At 50.6% G+C, this 18,501-nt stretch overlaps 1 protein-coding gene across 1 annotated transcript in view; it reads left to right on the top strand.

Moving 5' to 3' along the window:
* The first annotated feature begins 13,216 nt into the window (after positions 1–13,216).
* Positions 13,217–18,501, top strand: part of VWA2 (von Willebrand factor A domain containing 2) — a 28,214-nt gene continuing 22,929 nt past the window's right edge. The window contains exons 1-2 of the mRNA XM_040992493.1: positions 13,217–13,268; positions 17,468–17,542. Of these exons, the coding sequence (XP_040848427.1) occupies positions 13,217–13,268; positions 17,468–17,542 (127 nt within the window). The remainder of the gene's footprint in view (positions 13,269–17,467; positions 17,543–18,501) is intronic.

Raw genomic sequence — 18,501 nt, 5'->3', positions numbered from 1 at the left:
CTGGTGCATCATTCTGGGTTCAGGGACTAGTGTTGAGCTACCCCTTTTGATTCCAGCATCTGATGTTGCAGGAGTTGTGGCTGCTCTGTGTTTCAATCCACTTCCTGCAAATGTGCCTGGGAAGCTAGTGGAAAACGGCCCAAGCCTTGAGCGTTTATCCATGTGAGAGGCAGATGAGGATGGGGTTCCTAGCTTCTGGTCCAGCCCTGGCTGTTGTCAGCACTTGGCAAGTGAGCTAGTGCATGGAAGACTCACCACTTTTCAAATAAACATTAAATGAAAAGTTGGGCTCATGCTTTGTTAGAACAAGTAATGCCTTCAGGACCTTCAACTTTGAGATGCCATGGGATGCCTCATGTCCCCACCACAAAGTTGTTCTTAGTTCCACTGGTAAGCTCACTGTGGCTGAATTTGCTACCTTTGGTGGCATTTCAGAGCCAAGCTTTTTGTTTGCTCTGGGATGGTGTCTTTGCCAGTCTTTTTTCCCCCTCAACAAGAAGGCTCTGTCAAGGGGTTCCCATGAGCTCAGGAAAGCACCTGCCTTGGCAGCTCTGCCCCTGCTGTATTCATGTGACTGCCTCCCTCCCTCATTGGATGGACTGGCTGCAAAGAATTAGGGTTAGGAATTGCTATACTCATCACTCTTAATAGGACATTGAGCAGTGCAAAGGGAAGCTTCTCTTCTGTTACAAAGCTATTAGGCAAGGGAGCCGGATGGGAAACCCAGGCCACCACCTCTCCAAAGCTGGGGTCCTTGTAACACTCTAGGTGCCTTACAGTCCATGTCGTCAAGGACTGATGTATCCACTCAGCACAGAATTCAGTCATCTCCATGCCATGTGTATGTGCGATGGAAACACTGTGCAGGCCCATTCGTGATTTCCTTAAGGGTGTTTACTGTATATGGTCCCAGAGTCCTGAGGAGCAAGGAGTTTGCAAGCCCTTGGAGGGTGTTGCTTTGTAATAACTGAATTGCCAAAGTTCCCTAAATCCACAAAAGAAGGATCATCATAGATGGTCCAAGCAGCTGCCCAGCCTCTCTGCCTGGGAAGGCTTTCCCGCTGCTAGTCACCTGTTCCCGCCTTGCAGGGCCTGCTCTGCCCCTCCAGCCTCCCATCCTTACTAGACAGCCAGTGGACTCACACTGGGATGTGAAGAAGTCCGCAGCAGTGGTATCCCTTGCGAGTATCCACACTCAGTCTTTCTTAATCATGACATGAAGATCTGAAATTACTCTCAGTTAAGACTTGAAACCTGTCCCATGTAAGCCTGGTTAGACAAAGATGTTGGGATGAATTCTGAGCAAACAGAACGGATGGTATTTCTGCTTCAACCAGGGTCTGGAAGTTTCCCTTGCTGGACCTCCAATCAGAACCAGCATGCCAGCATGGCCACTCACCATGGCAGCAACTGAGAAAGGCTATGTCGAACAACAGAATTTCATTGATTTACATTGATTATCAAAACATGTTGGATCTTGAGGTTAATAGTGCTAAAATGTAGCTCACCTGATTCCTTTAATGTAGCCACTCGACCTTTGAAAAGGACACTGGCTTTGATTATGTTTCTCTGGGATAATACCAGTCGCAGAGACCACCACCCTCTCCAGCATTCGAACTCGCTAGGGCACCGGGGCAGCACAATGGCTCAACTGGCTAATCCTCCACCTTCAAGTGCCGAAACCCATATGGACACGGGTTCGTGACCTGGCTGTTCCAATTTTCATCCAGTTCCTTGCTCATGGCCTGGGAAATCAGTGGAAGATGGCCCAAGACTCTGCACTTCCCATTACAGACCTGGAAGAGGCTCCTGGCTTTAAATCAGCTCAGCTTTGGCTGTTGTGGCAAGATAATAATATTTTAAAACAAGGGCTGGGGCCGCATGTATCTGGGCCATGTTTCACGGCTTCCCCAGGTGTATTAGCAGGGAGCTGGATTGGAAGTGTGGAGCAGTCAAGTCTTCAGCTGGTGCTCGTAGGGGATGCCAGTTCCTGTAATCGATCTTGGATGGTAACAATGGGTTAAATACATTAGAAACATCTGTGGTAGCTGAAAGCTGGTTCCAGGAAGCAGAAAGTCTAATGTACAGATAAAGAGTGTAGAGCATGGAAGAAGCTGTGTGTGTGTAGAATGCTATTGGAAGAACCTCCATCAAAGTGTTTTTTTCTTATTCCTTTCCTTTCCCTCTCCCTTTCTTTTTTCTTTTTAGGGGAAAGGGACTGGTTCATTCCCCAAAAACCAGGGCTAGGTCAGGCTGAAACCAAGGGCGAGATCTCCATTTGGATCTCCCTCGTGGGTCGCAGGGCTGGGTCTACCGAGCCAGGACCAGCTGCCTTTCCAGGCACATCAGCAGGAAGCCTGACCAGTGGAGCAGAGGACTGCAATGAGCCCTCTAATGCAAACAGCTGGGTGGTCCTCCTACCATGGTGCCAAACTCGCTCACTAGCATTTTTTTAGCCAGTGAGCACACGTTATGTAATTAGCACTTTCTTGATGAAGTGTTAAAATCACAGATGCAACAGTTGGTGTCTTACAGTGCACAAAGTATGTCAGGCATTATAGGGTATTGCTTTGCGGAGTTAAGAGTTTTAAAATACAAGGTGCCTTCTAGACTTAAACTGAGGTTCCCTTATTATCACCCAACTGCAATCACAGGCCGGACAGGTAAACAAAGGCAATCTCCCTGACAAACAGAAACGATGCCAAAGTCAACATTTTCTCCTGGGTCGAAGCCATAAACCCTGTGGTGAGGGCGGCCACCGCACCGTGCTCACAGCTGTGCCAATCAAGGAGCCCGGAAGCCTCGCACGTGTGAGTACTTTTTGTTGATTCCCTGACCTTGGTCCACACCTCGCCGAAAACCACGAGGGGCGAGGCGGGCGTGGCTCCCAGAAGGGTCCGAGGACGCCCTGCCCTCCGGAGAGCGCCTGTGATCGCGCGGGGTCCTGCTTGGAGGTAGAGACAACCGGTGTCCCACGTGGCTGCAGTTCCCCCTGCCCGAGCCGAGCGCGCGCCCGCCCAGCAGCCTGGGCGCTCCTCCCCGGGACTCGCAGTCCCGTTCGCCCGGGACCCCGCTTAGCGGCCAGGGTGGAGTCGGCTGCCTGGTGATCGCGCTCCCGGACCAGGAGCCTGCTCTGTCCTCCGACACCAGGCCCGCTCCGCCTCGCTTGGACGTGGCTGGCTTTGTTCGGCATTGTCTGCGGCCACCTGAGCGCGGATTTTTTTTTTTCCCGGGAAGTTACCGCCCGGGGAAGGGCGCACCTGACGCGCGCAGCCTGCCTCCCGACTGTGCGCGGTCGGCCACGGGGGAGTGAACGTGGGCCCGGGGAGAAGCCGGACACGCAGGTAAGGGGGTCAGGGTGCCGAAGGAGCGGAGGAGGGTGTGCATACCCTAAGAAAACCGGTCTGCCGGGCACGCCGTCGCGGGGCCTCCTTGACCCGCGGCCGCGGAAGGGGACTCACCTTGTGAATAAAGGCCCGGTGGAGCTGCCCTCCGCTCTGGTTGCGGGACACAAACGGGTATTCCTGGGACTCGGAGCAAGTTTTCCAGCAGCTGCGAGCCCACAGCCTAGACTCCTTGCCCTGAGACTCGCCCCTGGGCGGTGGGAAGCCGGCAATTTCCTGGGACGCAGTCCCATCCTCGCCATCCTCTTGCAGCCCCGCTGCCCAGCCCTCCAGCTTCCCAGCCCTCCAGCCCCCCAGTTCCCCAGTCCACCATTCTTCCAGCACCCTCCCTCCCCCCATCCCCAGCCCTGCTTCTCCTGCCTCTGCCAGGGCTCCTGTCCACATGCTGGTATGGTATTTGGAGGAGAGAACTCTCCAGGGGTTCGAGTTCATATCGTTAAGAACAGAGTGTGCACCTGGCGGCTCGTGGTAAATCCCAGGGGACTGGGAATTCCTTCACCCCTGTGTGTCTTAACAGCTATGGTCATCCAAATCTAGAGGCACTTTCCCCCTCGCTTCTGCAGGCTGGGGTTCCCCAGAACAAGTCCCAGGCAGAGACCTAGGTTTTCACAGGTAAGGAAAGAGTTTCTCAGATTTAAAGTAAAAGTGAGCAGAAGGTACAGAGATTTCCTGGCTGACCTGCCCCCGCACCTGCTTGGCCTCCCCCTCCTCATGATCCATAGCAGCCACTAAAGTGGCATATTTGTAAAAAGCGATGACCAACATTCTGGGCCAAAGCCTATGGTTTGATCTGGGGTCCACTCTTGTTGATGTATGTTCTGTGGGTCTGGACATACCTAATGACACTGTAATGTGGGGGTTCTTTCGCTGCCCTGAAACTCCTGCTGTACCTATGCACCCCCTACCCCCCCCCCTTTGAAAAACTTGTCTTTTCACCCCTCATTGTCGTGGTTAAAATCCCACTGAACGTAGCCCTTCATATTGGCTTTTTTTTTTTAACTTAAAGATTTGTTTTGTTTATTTTTTATTGGAAAGGCAGATTTGCAGAGAAAGGGGAAGAGAGAGAAAGATCTCCTATCCACTGGCTTACTCCCTTATGTGGCTGCAATGGTTGGAGCTAAGCTGATCCAAAGCCAGGAGCCAGGTGCTTCTTCCCTGGTCTGCCACGCAGGTGCAAGGTCTCAAGGTTCTGGGTTGTCCTTGACTGCTTTCATAGGCTACAAGTAGGGAAGTGGAGCAGCCAGGACACGAACCAGCACCAATATGGGATCCTGGTGCATGCAAGGCGAGGACTTGAGCCCCTAGGCTATCCTGACATGCCCAAATCTTTTGCTTAATATGAATTTGAAGTTCCCACTTCTGAATTTTTTTTTTCATTTTTAAATTAGATTGTTGACAATCTTTACATAGTTAATTAGCCCGCCCCCTATCCTGGTACGCCAGTATGTGCAGCAGACTAGTCCAGTCTGTCCCACATCCCATTCAGCTTTCATACATGTCAATGGACATTGAAGCCTAGTTCAACCCAATGAGCTTGACTATCCAGCCCACACACATGCTGTTGGGTGCCTTTCTGTCTTGCCACCACAGCCCCTGTCCTGGTTTTCGTGCCCTCCAGTGGGGGTGGTAACCCAAGAGGGAGGAGCCCACTATTTCCCACTCCCAGATCATGCACTCTCCAGGTGGCTCTGCAGTTTTACATGACAGAATTAGCCCCCTCTGCCAGCATCTGCCAGTTGATACTGCAGCAAAGTCCAACCAACCCTCACCCACTCCGATTTATGCCTGCACCAGTAGGAACAGTCAGCCCAGCCTGGCTTTTCCCTGATATAGTCCACAGGAGGCCCACAGGTGTTGTAGCCCTGCCTCGTCTGGTCTGCACCCATATCATCTCACGCTCTCCAGTGGGAATAGCCATCCAGCAGGGGAGCACCCCCATATTCCCCCTGCTGGCTCCAGGTTCTCCCTTCCTGGTTCTCAAATGTGCTGGTTGGGCACTGCAGTCACATCCGGTACAGGTAACCTCACCTTGGCATTCCATAATGTGCACTGGTTTTTTGTCGTGACCGAACCTGGCTTGACCCACACTCTGTTCTAGTGCTTGGATTCGCCAGTGGATGATGTGAACTGATTCAGCCTGGTCTGCCCCTGATTCATGCCAAATGTATGCCAGTGGGAAACTTTTCATGGCCTGTTCTGGGCTGTTTCCTATCATGCTTCTTATGCTTATCTGCTGGGTTTGTGTCCTGCCAGAGGAGTTGCCCAGGCTCCTCCATCAGAACCTCTCCCAATGTCAGATTTCATGCATACCAGGGGGTCCATGAGCCAGCCCTATTCAGTTCACCTACTGCCCTAGCAGGAACAGTGGCTTTTCCTGACTCATTACCCTCACTAACCTTCAAAGGAAAAGTTATTCTGTTGTTGGGATTCCTTAGGATTGATCGAAAGGAAGAGTAAAAGAGACCTCCTCATTCCATTGGTTCACTACCCAAATAACTGCAACTGCTGGGGCTGAGCCAGTTTGAAGCCAGGAGCTTCTTCCAGGTCTCCCATATGGCTACAGGTGTCCAAGTACTTGGGGGCATTTTCCATTGCTTTCCCAGGGACATCAGCAGGGAGCTGGATGGAAAGTGGAGCAGCCTGGATTTGAACCAGGACCCAGATGGGTTGCCAGCATTGCAGGCTGCAGCTTTACGTGTTACACCATGGCGCCACTTCCCCACCCCCACTGCTTCCAAGTTTGTAGTGAGTTGTATGTAGCAGAATCAGTTGACAGTGATGACATCGCAGTAAGGCTGCCTTGTGCTCCTCGTGGCCTCCCCAGCTCCTGGAAGGCTGGTGCGTATCACGTGCTTCATTCTTACTGGATACGTGAAAAGTCATGTAAATGCTGTCAGAGGAAGAGTCACCCAATGCTCTGTGTCCTAGAATAGCAGCAATATTCAAATCTGCCTTTCACTCACCAGGAAGTAGAGAAAAACAACACTTGGAGGGGGCTGTCATAAAATTGCTGATTTTCCATTTTGTCTAGGAAGGTTATGTTAAAATTGGATCCTCCCATCACCCAGCAGGCTGTTGCAGGACTCCGCACGTCTGTTCCCTGCCCTATTCCTGCCTCAGTCACTTCCCAATCCAGCCCACTGGGACAACCAAAGGCACTTGAAATCTCCCTAAAGTTGGCTCTTTGATCTTCTGAACAGCTCTAGACTGCTTCCTTGTCTTCTACCCACAAAACCACCTGTGGGCTTGCCCCGAATGTGATCACCACTCCAGGGCCCCTCTCTGCTTTGATCCTGATCCTCTTGAACTTTCCTCCTGCTTTCAAATGAGGAAACTTGGCTCTGGCACAGGGATTTCTTTTCCTGGGTCCTGCGATCCTTTCCAGGTAGGCAAGCTGAGTGGTACTGCCCCTCACCACTTATGAGAGTAGGAAATGGCAAGACTGCACTAAAAAGTTTGGTGGGAAGCATTGTGATGTTTGAGTGGTGCGCTCTGGGTTTGTTCGGTCCTGCATCCTTCATGTCACAGCTGAGATGACATGGGGAGCTGGACACCAAGGATGTGATTTGGCAGCTCCATGGTCTTGAGCCCCCCTGTCTGTTGTCGGTCCCTCACCTATAAAAGCAAAAATGGTGAAAACCTACCTTAGCCACAGGGTTATGAGTGTTGTTAAATGAAGTTAATATAGGTGGTGTAATGGTGCTCCTTTAGCATGATTCAGTTTATGTTTTGCTATTCATCAGGGACTTCTCCACAGTGTCCCTGGGTCTCGGCAACACTAAGTATGTGAAACCAAGACTCACCCCATTTTATAGATGAATGAACTGAGGTGGTGGAGGCTGCTACTTACAGAATCAACCAGCTGTTGGGCGCAGAACTGGCTGGAGTCCTGTCTCCGGACTTCAGGACTCTGTGTTCTCCCATACAACAGTGTTCCCTTGAACTTGATTCCTGGTCAGTTTCAAGAATTGTCAACAAACATGGAAATCTCTCCTGGTTTACAATGTTTTCAGGCCTGTGGAGCTTGGGAGACCCTGGAATTTATGCTTTTAAGGGACTCCAAGAATGTTAACGTTGTGTTACTGACTTTTGGTCATCAGAGTGTTGAGTTCTGAATTTGGTTAGTTTCTCATTGACTTGAAAGATGGAGCTCTTCTATTGGCTGGTTTGCTCTTCAGATGCCCCAAGCAGCCAAAGTTGGGCCAGGCTGAGATCAAGATCCTGGGACTGCATCTGGTTCTCCCAGGTGGGTGAGAGAGACCCAAGTCCTAGAGCCATCACCTGCTAGCTGCCAGGATGCGCCTTAGCAGAAAGCTGGAACCAGAAGAAGAGCTGGGGCCCAATCCCAGGCCTTCCCAAACAGGATGTGGGCATCGTAACTACGAGTGCCAAGTGCCCACCCTCACTTTTAAACAGCAACTTTTAAAATGGCCTCTCTGCCACATCAAGCTAGAAACGTGCCATCTACTTGCTTTGACTTTCTGGATTTGAGCCAACTATCTTGCCACATGGATAAGGAAGGTGATTGTTAGAGTGGGGAAAAAAGGCAAGGCTTTCCTGGCTGGTCGGCGCCTTTGAGCTCTGACGACTCAAGTCTTCCTGTTCAGGTGTGGATCGTGCATGTAAGGGACTCAGGAGTCCATCCCACTGGCTCCCAGGAGGCTGCCAAGGGCTGATCTAATAGTGGGGTGGGAGTGGTTTCCTTTTTCACCCTACACTCATTTCATTTCCAGTCGTATGGAGAAGATGGGCATTGTGCTCCAAAGCTGCTAACAGCCCTGGCCTCTCCAGCCTGCCCTTATCAAAGGCAGCCTTGTTCTGGTCTGTGTTTGCTCCTGCAGCCCACTGTCCCACATGCTGCCTGTACCAGGTGGGACCAGGGCCTAGGAGTGAGGCTGGCTGCTGAGCCCTGTTAGCATGAGTAATGGAACAGAAAGGAAGAAAGGCAGTGAGCAGGTATTTGGTAATGGAAAAGGCTGGACCTGGTGTGTCTGCCTTGCACCTTGTCCCTGACTGCTTTGTACAGGAATGCCAAGGGTCCTGGCTGTCTTCTCATTATGTGTTGCAGCATGGGGTCTGCCAGCCCTAACACTGAAGGGCAGGTGTTTAAGTATGTTTGCGTGCTTGTCTGCATGCCCATGCTTGTCTGCAAGCCCATAGCTCATACCCCCTTTTCTCTCAAGCCCAGACTTCCACTAGAAGGTCCCACCTCCTGCCCTGTGCATGCATATATCCCTTAGCCATCCTTCCATGGCACCTGAAGTTTTACCCCACCTTCTGGAAGGTGATGGGTCAAACAGATCCCTGGGAGGACAAAATGGAGCCTGACGTAGGTATTAGTCCTTCAGGCTGAGGTAAAACACTTAACTTCTCTAGGCCTCCATTTTCTCTTCTGTCAGGTGGGGATAGTCCATCCTCACTGGCTGGCTGTGAGGACCAGGAGGGAAGGTCTAGGTATATGGTGGTGGCCGTTCAGAAGCTGCTGACTGGCTGGTGGTTGCTACTGATTGTTACTGTGGACTTCTCCTTGTTAATATCAAGGTAATATTTTGAGGGTAGCATCAGTAGTGCAAGAAAGTTATGAGAAGTGAAGGATTGAGGATTTGAGAAGATTGGTTGGGAAGAGCCAACAGTAGGTCAAAGGATTGAAATAGTACTTGCTACTTCTTTTTGAGAGGGACACGGGAAGAGTATACATGCTCACTGCCCAGATGGCTGCTGGAGCTAAGCTATTGCTGGACCAGGGCTGGACACCAGCACATCAGTCCAGGTCTCCCATATGGTGGGTGGCAGGAATCCAATTACTTAAACTGACAGTGTTGCCTTTCCCGGTGTGCATTAGCAGGTGAGAGCCAGGCATTCTAACTGCTCCTGTTGCTTTTCTTTTGGCAAAAAGAGAATGCTGATAAAGCATTGAGATGCACCAGAAGGACCCTTGTAGCTCATGGGCTGTAGGCATTATTATACTGCTTTGTTTATCCAGCAAGTCTGTGCCTCACCTGGTGTGTCCCAGGGACAGGCAGATCCCTAAGGCTACCCTGGAGAGGAAGGCCCAGTCCCTCCCAGCATCTGCCTTTGTGAGCTGTGTGACAGTAGCAGTGCACTGGGGGCCAAAAGAAGGCGCTGAGGCCGAGGTCACCAAGCCGGGCCATCTAACCCCAGCCCTTGGGAAGGAGATGTCTGAAGTCTTACCTCCATTTGCAGGTCACCAGCATCAATTTTGTTTTAATGAGTGGGAACTTAGAAGATTCTGGAAATGTATCCAGCTGGGCAAGAAGAGGCAAATAACCAAACGTGATGAGTGGGACAGGCGGAGCCTTGTGTTCTGGGCATCTGACTGCTCCACCCTCCCAGCAGCCCCAGGGTGGTGACAGCATGAGCCTCATTTTTGGAGTGACAGGCTTCTGTCTCCTGCAATGTCTGTGGTCTAGGATGACCCCAGAAAGTCATCCTAGACCTACAGACTCAGTGGCATGGAGAAGCCCATTCCCTCTGTCTTGCTCAGCCCCTCATCCAGATCCCAGGTGGCAGGTGAGGGCTTGCCCTGAACTCTGGTGTGTGACTAAGAGGCAAGAAAACATGTCCTTGGGCGAAAGGAAAGTCTGGAGTCTGCTTAGCTGGCAGGCGCCAGAGCTGGGAGCTTGCAGGAAACACCTGAGCCCCTCGGCAGGTCCATGCGCTTTCCTGCCACCTTCTCTTTGGTCGTGTGCAATGAGCTCCTGACTGCCTGGCTCTCACGGTACGGAGGGGCTGCTGTGCACACAGGTAGGTGGGGCTTGGACCTTGTGATCATTTGAAGCTGGAAGCCCCTGGGCAACGGTTGAGCTGGGAGGTGTTCTGCCAGGATGCTTTAATATCCAAGGGGCTGTGTGTACAGAGGAGTAAGGTCTGACCGTCATAGGGTCTGTGATGCATACGGAAGCAGAAGATTTTGAAAACAATTTAAACATTTATTGTTTTCCTTGAAAGGTTGAGTTAGAGATGGAAGAGGAGAGAGAGGTGTTCCATCCTCTGAATCGCGCTCTCAAATGGCCATGCTGGTCAGGGCAGGACCAAGCCTAAGCTAGGAGCCAGGAACTGCACTGTCTCCCACATGTGCACTGGGGGGTTTAAGCACTTGGACATCTGCTGCTGCCTTCCCAGGCACGTTAGCAGCAAGTTGGCTCAAAAGTGCAGCAGCCAGGACTCAAACCAACACTCACATGGGATGCCTGCATTACAGGCAGTGGCTTAACATACTTTGCCACTATACTGGCCTCACAGCGGAATTTTTAAAAACCAGAATGTAATCTTGCAGCATCTGCTGCACCCTTCACAGTTTGTCATGGAGGAGCCCAGGCTCCTCTGGGGCAGGAGGTAAGGGGCAAGGAGGAGAGTCACAAGGCAGAAAAGGTAAGAACCTGGGCTTGCCAGATTGTTGTTGTGGGCTGTCTGCCACCACAGAAGGCACAGCTGTGGGCTGTGCCTGTCCTTACAGCTATCAGCGTGGTGGGTGGGCGGCTCTGAGGTTAGAGGGGAGTGTATGGAATTGGCACCTGTGTATGGCCACCTGGGGTTCCTGCCCTGCTGAATCTCAGCCACCTCTTCTGTTCACTCTTTTCCATGATCCTTTTACTCCCTGTTCTGGCCCCATGAAGGAAGCCCAGGGTGTGAGCACAGTTCCCTGCAGGCAGCCTGGCTCTGCTGTGTCTTCCCAGTTCCTACAGTTCCCAGTGAGCCTGGCCATAGCTGCTTCCCAGTCTGAACATGGTCACTTCAGACCTGCCAGCCATGCTTCCTGGTGACCTCACACTCCATCCGTCTTGGCTCCTACCTTGCCATCCATGCTCTGGGTGCAGGAGAGTGGTTCTTTTCTGCTGTTGAGAGGTTTCAGATTGTGATGCGACAGGTTGCAGTGAGTTGCCCCCTAGGGTTGCATACCATGATAGCTAACCTGTTGATTCACTGTTTCTCTCACCCCCTGGTCTTTGGAAACTGGGGGACTCCTGGAATCCTACAGTATTCTCCATTCCGTAGCTTGGCCCTGAGTTCGTTCATTGAAATCAGGTGCTGAATAGATGTCTCTTCATTGTCCGGTGGAAAGAAAATTTTGTTAGGACCTACTAGTGGCATCAATTGTGACTGCCAAGTCTTTTCATTCTTGTGGGTGGGAGTAAATGGAGATGGACAGAGAGGTTGGTGGACAGTTGGCTGGTTCACTCCCCAAACGTCTGTGACTGGTGGAGCCAGACTAAGGTCCAAACTGGGAACCAGGAACAGGATCCAGATCTCCCATGTGGGTGTCAGGAACCTGGTTACTCGTGCCGCCACCTGCTGCCTTTGGTGGACTGAATTAGCAGGAAGCTGCAAGCAGGAAGCAGGGGGCATATATGGAACCCAGGCACTGTGATGTGGAATGTGGCTATCCCAGCTGGTGTCTTACCTGCTGGACCAAATACCCCCACCTTCTGTGTCTTTTCTCTGTGGGTCAGTTTAGTGTAGTGTCACCCTCTGCACCTATGGGTTCTCCATCCATGGATTCAGCCAACCTCAGACAGATGGACGGTATTGAGAAAAAATAAATCTCTTGTCACTGTTCCCTAAGCAATATGGTAGAATAGCTGTTTACATGGCATTTACACTGTGTGTTAGATACTGTCACAAACCTCAAGCTGATGACTAGCATACAGGAGAGAGCAGGTGGACCCAGCAGTTAAGGTGCTGATTACGATGCCCACGTCCCACCTGAGTGTCTTGGTTCAGTTTCCAGTTTCAGCTCCTGACTTTCCTTTCTACGCAGACTGTTGGCGGACACCAGGAAATGCTGCACGTAGTTGGCAGACCTGAAGTTCCTGGAGACTGGTACCCAGTCATTTTGCACATTTGGGAAATGAACCAGCGGATGGAAGCTTGCTTTCTGTCTCTAGCGTTATTTCCTGCATAAGAATTTTGAAAATAAACCCGGGAGGGTACATGCAGTTATGTGTGAATGCTTTGTCATTATATATATATATGGGATTGAGCAGCCTCCAATTGTGGCATCCACTGGGAGACTCCATAAATAATCCCCTGAGCATACCCAAGGACAGCCATATAGGGAGATGTTGCATCCCCAAGGGCAAAATAGAATTGTAATACTTGCAGATTTTTACCTGCTAAATGACAATGGACATAAAAAAAATATATCCATTTCGTTCGGCCGGACTCCTGCATGTTCACCTGCTCAGCCTACAGCTGCTTGAATTGTACATCCTGTCTGTGATAAATGATAGTAGTGGATTTCATGAGTCTCACAGCTAAAACTAGGAGATCTCAGCCTGTGACTCCGGTCCCATAGGTATCATTTTTCACCAAATGCTCTCACTTCAGTCCCTAATGACCCCCTCAAAACTATCAATTAGGGAGTAGGTGTTTGGTGCAGTTGTTAAAATCTTTGACTTGTCAGTTTCTAGCTGCTCACGAAGAAATGGACAGCCTGGGTTGGGAATCATTTTGTCTGAAATTCAGGGGCTTACCAGGGCCCAAGCAGTGCTAAAACCTGGAATTCCTGGCCGTGGGCCTGGCACCCCACCCCAGCCTGTGGAGGAGCAGGGCTGGGTTTAGGGGCGGGGATGGAAATCTGGAGAAGGCATTCGGTGACTGTGTAAAAATGCAAGTTGTGACAGTGAAGACGTCAAGGCTTTTTGGACTTTGTGTCCTGTAGTTGAGAAGGGGCTGTCCGTGGCCCGAAGAAGGTTGAATCCCTGGCCTGCTGTTAGGTGGTGTGGCCAGGGGCATCCACAGAGCTAACTGCTGCTGTTGTCTATCTTTCCAGATCCTGAAGCTGTGCCAACATGCACTGTGTCCTGTTGCTGGGAGCCTTGTGCGTTTTCCTGTTTTCCCGAGGTAAGATTTAGGGGGCAAAAAAGATGGTGAAGTGTTGAGGTTTGGTTTTCCTCCTGATTCCCCTGGTTTTTGTTTTAGGATTTGTTTTGTTTTTTAATTTGAAAATTTGAAAGGCAGAGTCACAGAGAGGAGAGAGGGATGTTTCCCAAATGGTTGCAGTGGCTAGGCTGGGGCTAGGCTGGAGCCAGGAGTCAGTAGTTTCATCTGGGTCTGTCATGTGGGGTGTAGGAGCCCAGGGACTTGGGCTATACTTTGGTGCTTTCCCCAGGTACATTAGCATGGAGCTGGATCAGAAGTGGAGCAGCAGCTTGAACAGGCTCCCAAGTGGAATGCCAACATTATAGGAAGTGTATAAACTCATTACACTGCAATGCAGGCCCCAATCCCAATGATTTCTGAAGGCTTTGGATTCATCTGTCTTGTTGCTCTGCGGCAGTCCTCACTGATTCCAGCCTGTGACTGTCCATCCGTCTGCTGCCTGCTGCACTACATCTTTTGCCTTTTAGTCTCAAATTCCCTCCCTGTTCTGCCTGTACCCTTGCTCTCTTCCACTAAGTTCTGAATCATGGAGGCCATCTACCATGGTCACCCCAGCACTGACTTGCTGGTTAACTACCCATCCTTGACTGTCTGGCTCAGTTCCTTTGGACTCCCCCATCCAGCCCCACAACCCCACCCCGATCAAATCGGGCCAGGTTCCCAGGGCCTCTGCTGTACAGCAGAGCAGACTGAATTTAAAGCAGGTGTTGGCAGTTGATTTTGATGGCAGTGTTTGAAAAGTACATGTTTTCCACTATGTGTAGGCTGTGTGAGCAGTGAGCCTCTGCAGAGCCTATGTTCACCCTTGTGTAGTCTCAGTGCCTGGCACAGGAGCTAGGTACACCATCAGTGCTTAATAGGTAGTTTCCTAAAGGAATCTTGGGGAAAACTGACTGCCTTTTTACTTCCCACCTTGTCCCACTTCGAAATCTGAGCCTGTAGGAAGGCGTTGCTATGTCTGCAAATGGCTGTCCTGCCTGTAAAAGCAGGAACATCACATCAGGTGGCTGGGCTGCACAGCCTGGCTCGGGAGTCTCCTCTGTACAACCAAGGCCTTGCCCTCTGATCTCCCCTGATTTCTTGCTTGCAATTCCTCCTTGGACTGTGTTTTGGGGAGCGAGGGAGCTGCTGTTTGCCGAGTTGGCTGCTGTCATCACTTTTTTGTCCTTTAGAGCCTGGGGAGATCAAAAAGGCTGCAAGTAGGGACTTGCTGGTCCAGTCTTGCTGCTGCTGCTGAGCCATCTACAAGTCCTATAAGTGGGCAGTGTAAAGCAGTAGCTACAAGGCCAAGGGATAGGGCTTGGTGACATGTGTCATTGGGACAGGCCCTGAATGAGGTTGCCAGAGCCCCAGGCACAGCCAACTTTCTACACCAGCATATCATGGAACTTTGCCTTCTGTGGCCCTAATGGAGCACATCAGGGTATGCTCACATGCACTTGATCCATCAACCCCTGGGTTGGACCAGGGAGGCTGTGTGATTTGTCCATAGTTACCCAGGTGTTGGGTGCAGAACTAGGATAGATACTCAGATCTCCCTTAAGCTGGTCCTGTGGCTAGATGTGTGTAGGGGTTCTTTCACAAAATTGGCTATTTCATCTATAAAGTGAAAGCTTTTGCCTAGATACATGATTCTCAAACCTGCCTGCTCAGCCGCGCAACTGTGGCCCCCAGGGTTAAGTCTCAGCAGGTGGGAAGTAGATCTTTATGGGAGGCTGCTGGCTTACAGAGATGAAGCAGCAGCTGTCACATGTTGCCGAGGCCCTGTCCTGGGTAGCCCTGCTGAGTCCCGGGCTGACCTCGCTGGGAGCCTTGGGAATGGCTCCTTGAAGCCTTGGCACAGGCAGGAACAGCTGCTCACACAGTGCAGGGAAGCCCAGTAAGTAGGGAGTGTCATGGTGAGTGGCCTTTGGTCACGGAGATGGCCTCCTGTTTGCAGCTGAAGTGACTGGGAAGATACAATGACATGTTCTTGTTCTGTCCCTGAGGGAACTTCAGCTCTTGAGCCCTTTGCCAGTGGTTCATGGTCTTGTTGCAGGAAACCCTGGTGCTGTGTGTTGCCTGCAGAGAGGGGCTGTGCTTTGCAGAGGACAGAAACACTCCTGTCTCCATGAACTTCCAGGGGAACTGGGCTGAAGGACCGCTGAGAGCAGCCAGCCTGTGCTCCCAGTTGGGATGCAGCAGGCCCATGTGGTGGCAGAATCTCCACACCGCCAGCATGCAGCGAGGCAAAAAAACCCTTCAATTGTGAATGGCTGTCTTGCTTGCAGGGCATCTGCTGTTGTTCATACAGGGGAACTAAAAACTCCTTTCATTTGCACTGGCATCTTGTGAATGGAGAGCAGCCCTGGGGGTGCTGGGTGATCAAGTCGACCTTGGCATCATCTCCCCAAACCTGACTCCCCTGTGCTCTGTGAGTCCTCCTTTTTCCTGCTAGCCCTTCTCCTTTGTGCCTTACCCTCAGCAAGCCACTCTGGCTCATGACCTTGGTCTACCCCTGCCCTGGGCCCTGGCCACTCTGACTTTGTCTCCCTTGTGCCTTGTCAATGGACATTGGTTGCTGGAAAGCATCGCTGTGGTCACTCCTGTTGCTTGTTATACCTTGTGCACAGTTGCCAAAGGTGCTGGCTTCTCAAAATATGCCTCCAGGGGTGGCTGTTGGGTGTAGAGGTCAAGATGCCAGCTGGGATGCCCATATGTGGGTCTGAGTACCTGGGTCCAGGTCTGACTCCTGATCCTGCTCATGCCTACCCTGGGAGGTGGCAGGTGATGGCACAGGCAGTTGGGTCCCTGATGCCCATGGGGGAGACCTGGATTGGTTCTGGGCTCCTGGCTCCTGGCTTTGTCCTGGCCCAGCCTGGCTATTATGGGCATTTGGGGAATGAAACAATAGATGAGAGATCCCCGTCTGCCTCTGCTTTTCCATTTAAAATAATAAAGAAAAAGAATGGAAAATTTATCCACAAATTTCCTATTCCCAAACTTCCTAGCCCTGTATGTATTAGTCATATTGAACAACTACATCAATATACAACTTTCTTTGTATATTTTAAATCTAGCATTCTCCAGCATGCAAACAAAGTTGGAGAGTCTCAATGTAGATTTTCCCTTCTCTTAAAAAAATGTTTTTAAGCCCTAGGTGCAATAATCCAGAGGGTCGAAGGTATGGGCCTTTTCATGACTCTTAATTCATTTGGCCAACTTTTTTCTTTTTTTCCTTTTTCCCAGAAGCATTATATTAACTTATGGTGCCACCACTGGATAAGTACTTTCTCAATTTAACCTTGCGCCAGTTGCCTTTCAGCTTAGAGTTTGACCATTTCAATGTCACATTTAAAGTGTTGTCTCAGTATTAAAGCATTTTGTCAGCCATTTGAACATTTTCCCCTGTGCTTTGCTGGGGCTCTGTTCTAGCAATGTTCTACCATGTTCATGTGCATGGTGATTGCTTGTAGCAGGGATGCCTTACCTGTAGGAACTGCTGGGGGTCAGGTACTTCCAAAGATGTACCCAGGCGTAGTACAACGAGGCCATCCCCAGGGGACACCCCATAATGACCACTGACCTATGAAGGACCACTGACATAGCTCCTCCATGTGTATTTTTACAAAAGAGATTGTTTTACCAAAGTGAAAGTGATTCATTGATTGACTCACCTCCCATTTTATAACTGTGCCCCCAAAGGGCTAAAAGAGTTGGGGCTGGGAAGGCTGAAGCCTTCCCATCTAGATCTCCCACATGGGTTGCGGGGGCCCACATACTTGGGCCATCCTCTGCTGCCTTCCCAGGTGTGTTGACACAGTCAGCAGGGCAGTGGAGCAGCTGGAGCTTGGATTGATGCTCTAGAATGAGATGTTAGAGTTGCAGGTGGTAGCTTAACCTGCTACACTTGAGCCACTCACTGCACCACACAGCTGGACTCTGTGATTTTTAAAATTTTTTCTCAAGATACCCAAATTTAGATACAAAGAGACCCCATAGTTGTGGGGCACTCAGGTGTTCCTTTATGCCTCCATGTAATTGTTTTTGAAGTACAGATGTCACTGGACTCCCTATCCGTGTTCACTCCTGTTACCTCTCATTTTGGTCATGTGATGTGGACTTGCGGCCACTGCCTCACTCTGCCTTGTAATGACAGCTTCTGATGTTCTCTCGCCTAGTGCTTCCAGTCCACCCTCTTCAGGAAGTGCACGTGAACAGGGAGACCCTTGGGAAGATTTCAGCTGCCAGCAAAAGTAAGCCTTGATGGATACTCCCAACCACCCAAGGGAGGCACTGTCCCCTCCAGTCCTTCCGTCCTACTCCAGTCCTCCTTCTACACCAGGGGCGGGCCTCACCAAGTCATTCTCCTTGATTTAAAAAGAAATTGTGGAATTCTTCATCATGGAGTTTCTAGGCTTCCTCTCAAGTCTTCCTCACCTGACTGCAGTCTACCCGGCTGCCCTCACCTCCTGACTTGTTTCTGCTCCCACTCTGGACAGTGTTGCCTCCATGTGTCCCAGCCACAGCAGTGTGTTCCCTGGGTGCTGCCTGCCCTGCCTTCCCTCTCGGGCTCCAAGGCTGCCTTCTGGGCCGTGTTTCTCTGACCCTGTCTTCTCCCATTCTCTGGTGAATATGGAGTGGGGGAGGAGGTTGCTAAATACCTGGGTTTGGTTTCTGGCCCTACTGTTTACAGGGACCTTGGCCTTGGGAAAGTGAATGCGTTTCCTCATCTGTGCAATAGGAATAGACAGTAAATCTGGCTTGGTGTAGCAGAGGGCAGGTGCTAGAAGATACCACATTTCCTTAGAGATAAGGGAGAATGTTCTAAAACTAGGGCAGTGATAGAATGTGTTTGTGAACACACAGCCTCAGCATCACCGATCTGAAGTCGGGCATGTTCAAGTGCTGGCATACATGGAGGAAATGTCACACGGGGTGTCACATAACTGACTATTGTGCTGATGCACTAAGCATACTGGATAAAATTACCTATCACGTGTCTGTGAAACATAAGTTTCATTTTGAGAGTTGGGGCCCATCCCCAAGGTATCTCATTATGTATATGCTGATATTCCACAGGTTTCCAAAGGAGGAAACCTTTAATCTAAAACACTTATGTTCCCAAACATTTTGGAAAAAGGAAACTCAAGCAGTACTAAAAATTAATTGAAGGATATACTTTATATGGGTGAATTGTGAGGTGTGTAAATGA

The sequence above is a fragment of the Ochotona curzoniae genome, unplaced genomic scaffold, assembly GCF_017591425.1.
Source record: "Ochotona curzoniae isolate NIBS_2020 unplaced genomic scaffold, NIBS_Ocur_1.0 contig_66, whole genome shotgun sequence".
Classification (NCBI taxonomy): domain Eukaryota; kingdom Metazoa; phylum Chordata; class Mammalia; order Lagomorpha; family Ochotonidae; genus Ochotona; species Ochotona curzoniae.
Note: the sequence above shows the minus strand (reverse complement) of the source record. Positions and strands in the feature narration are given on the sequence as shown.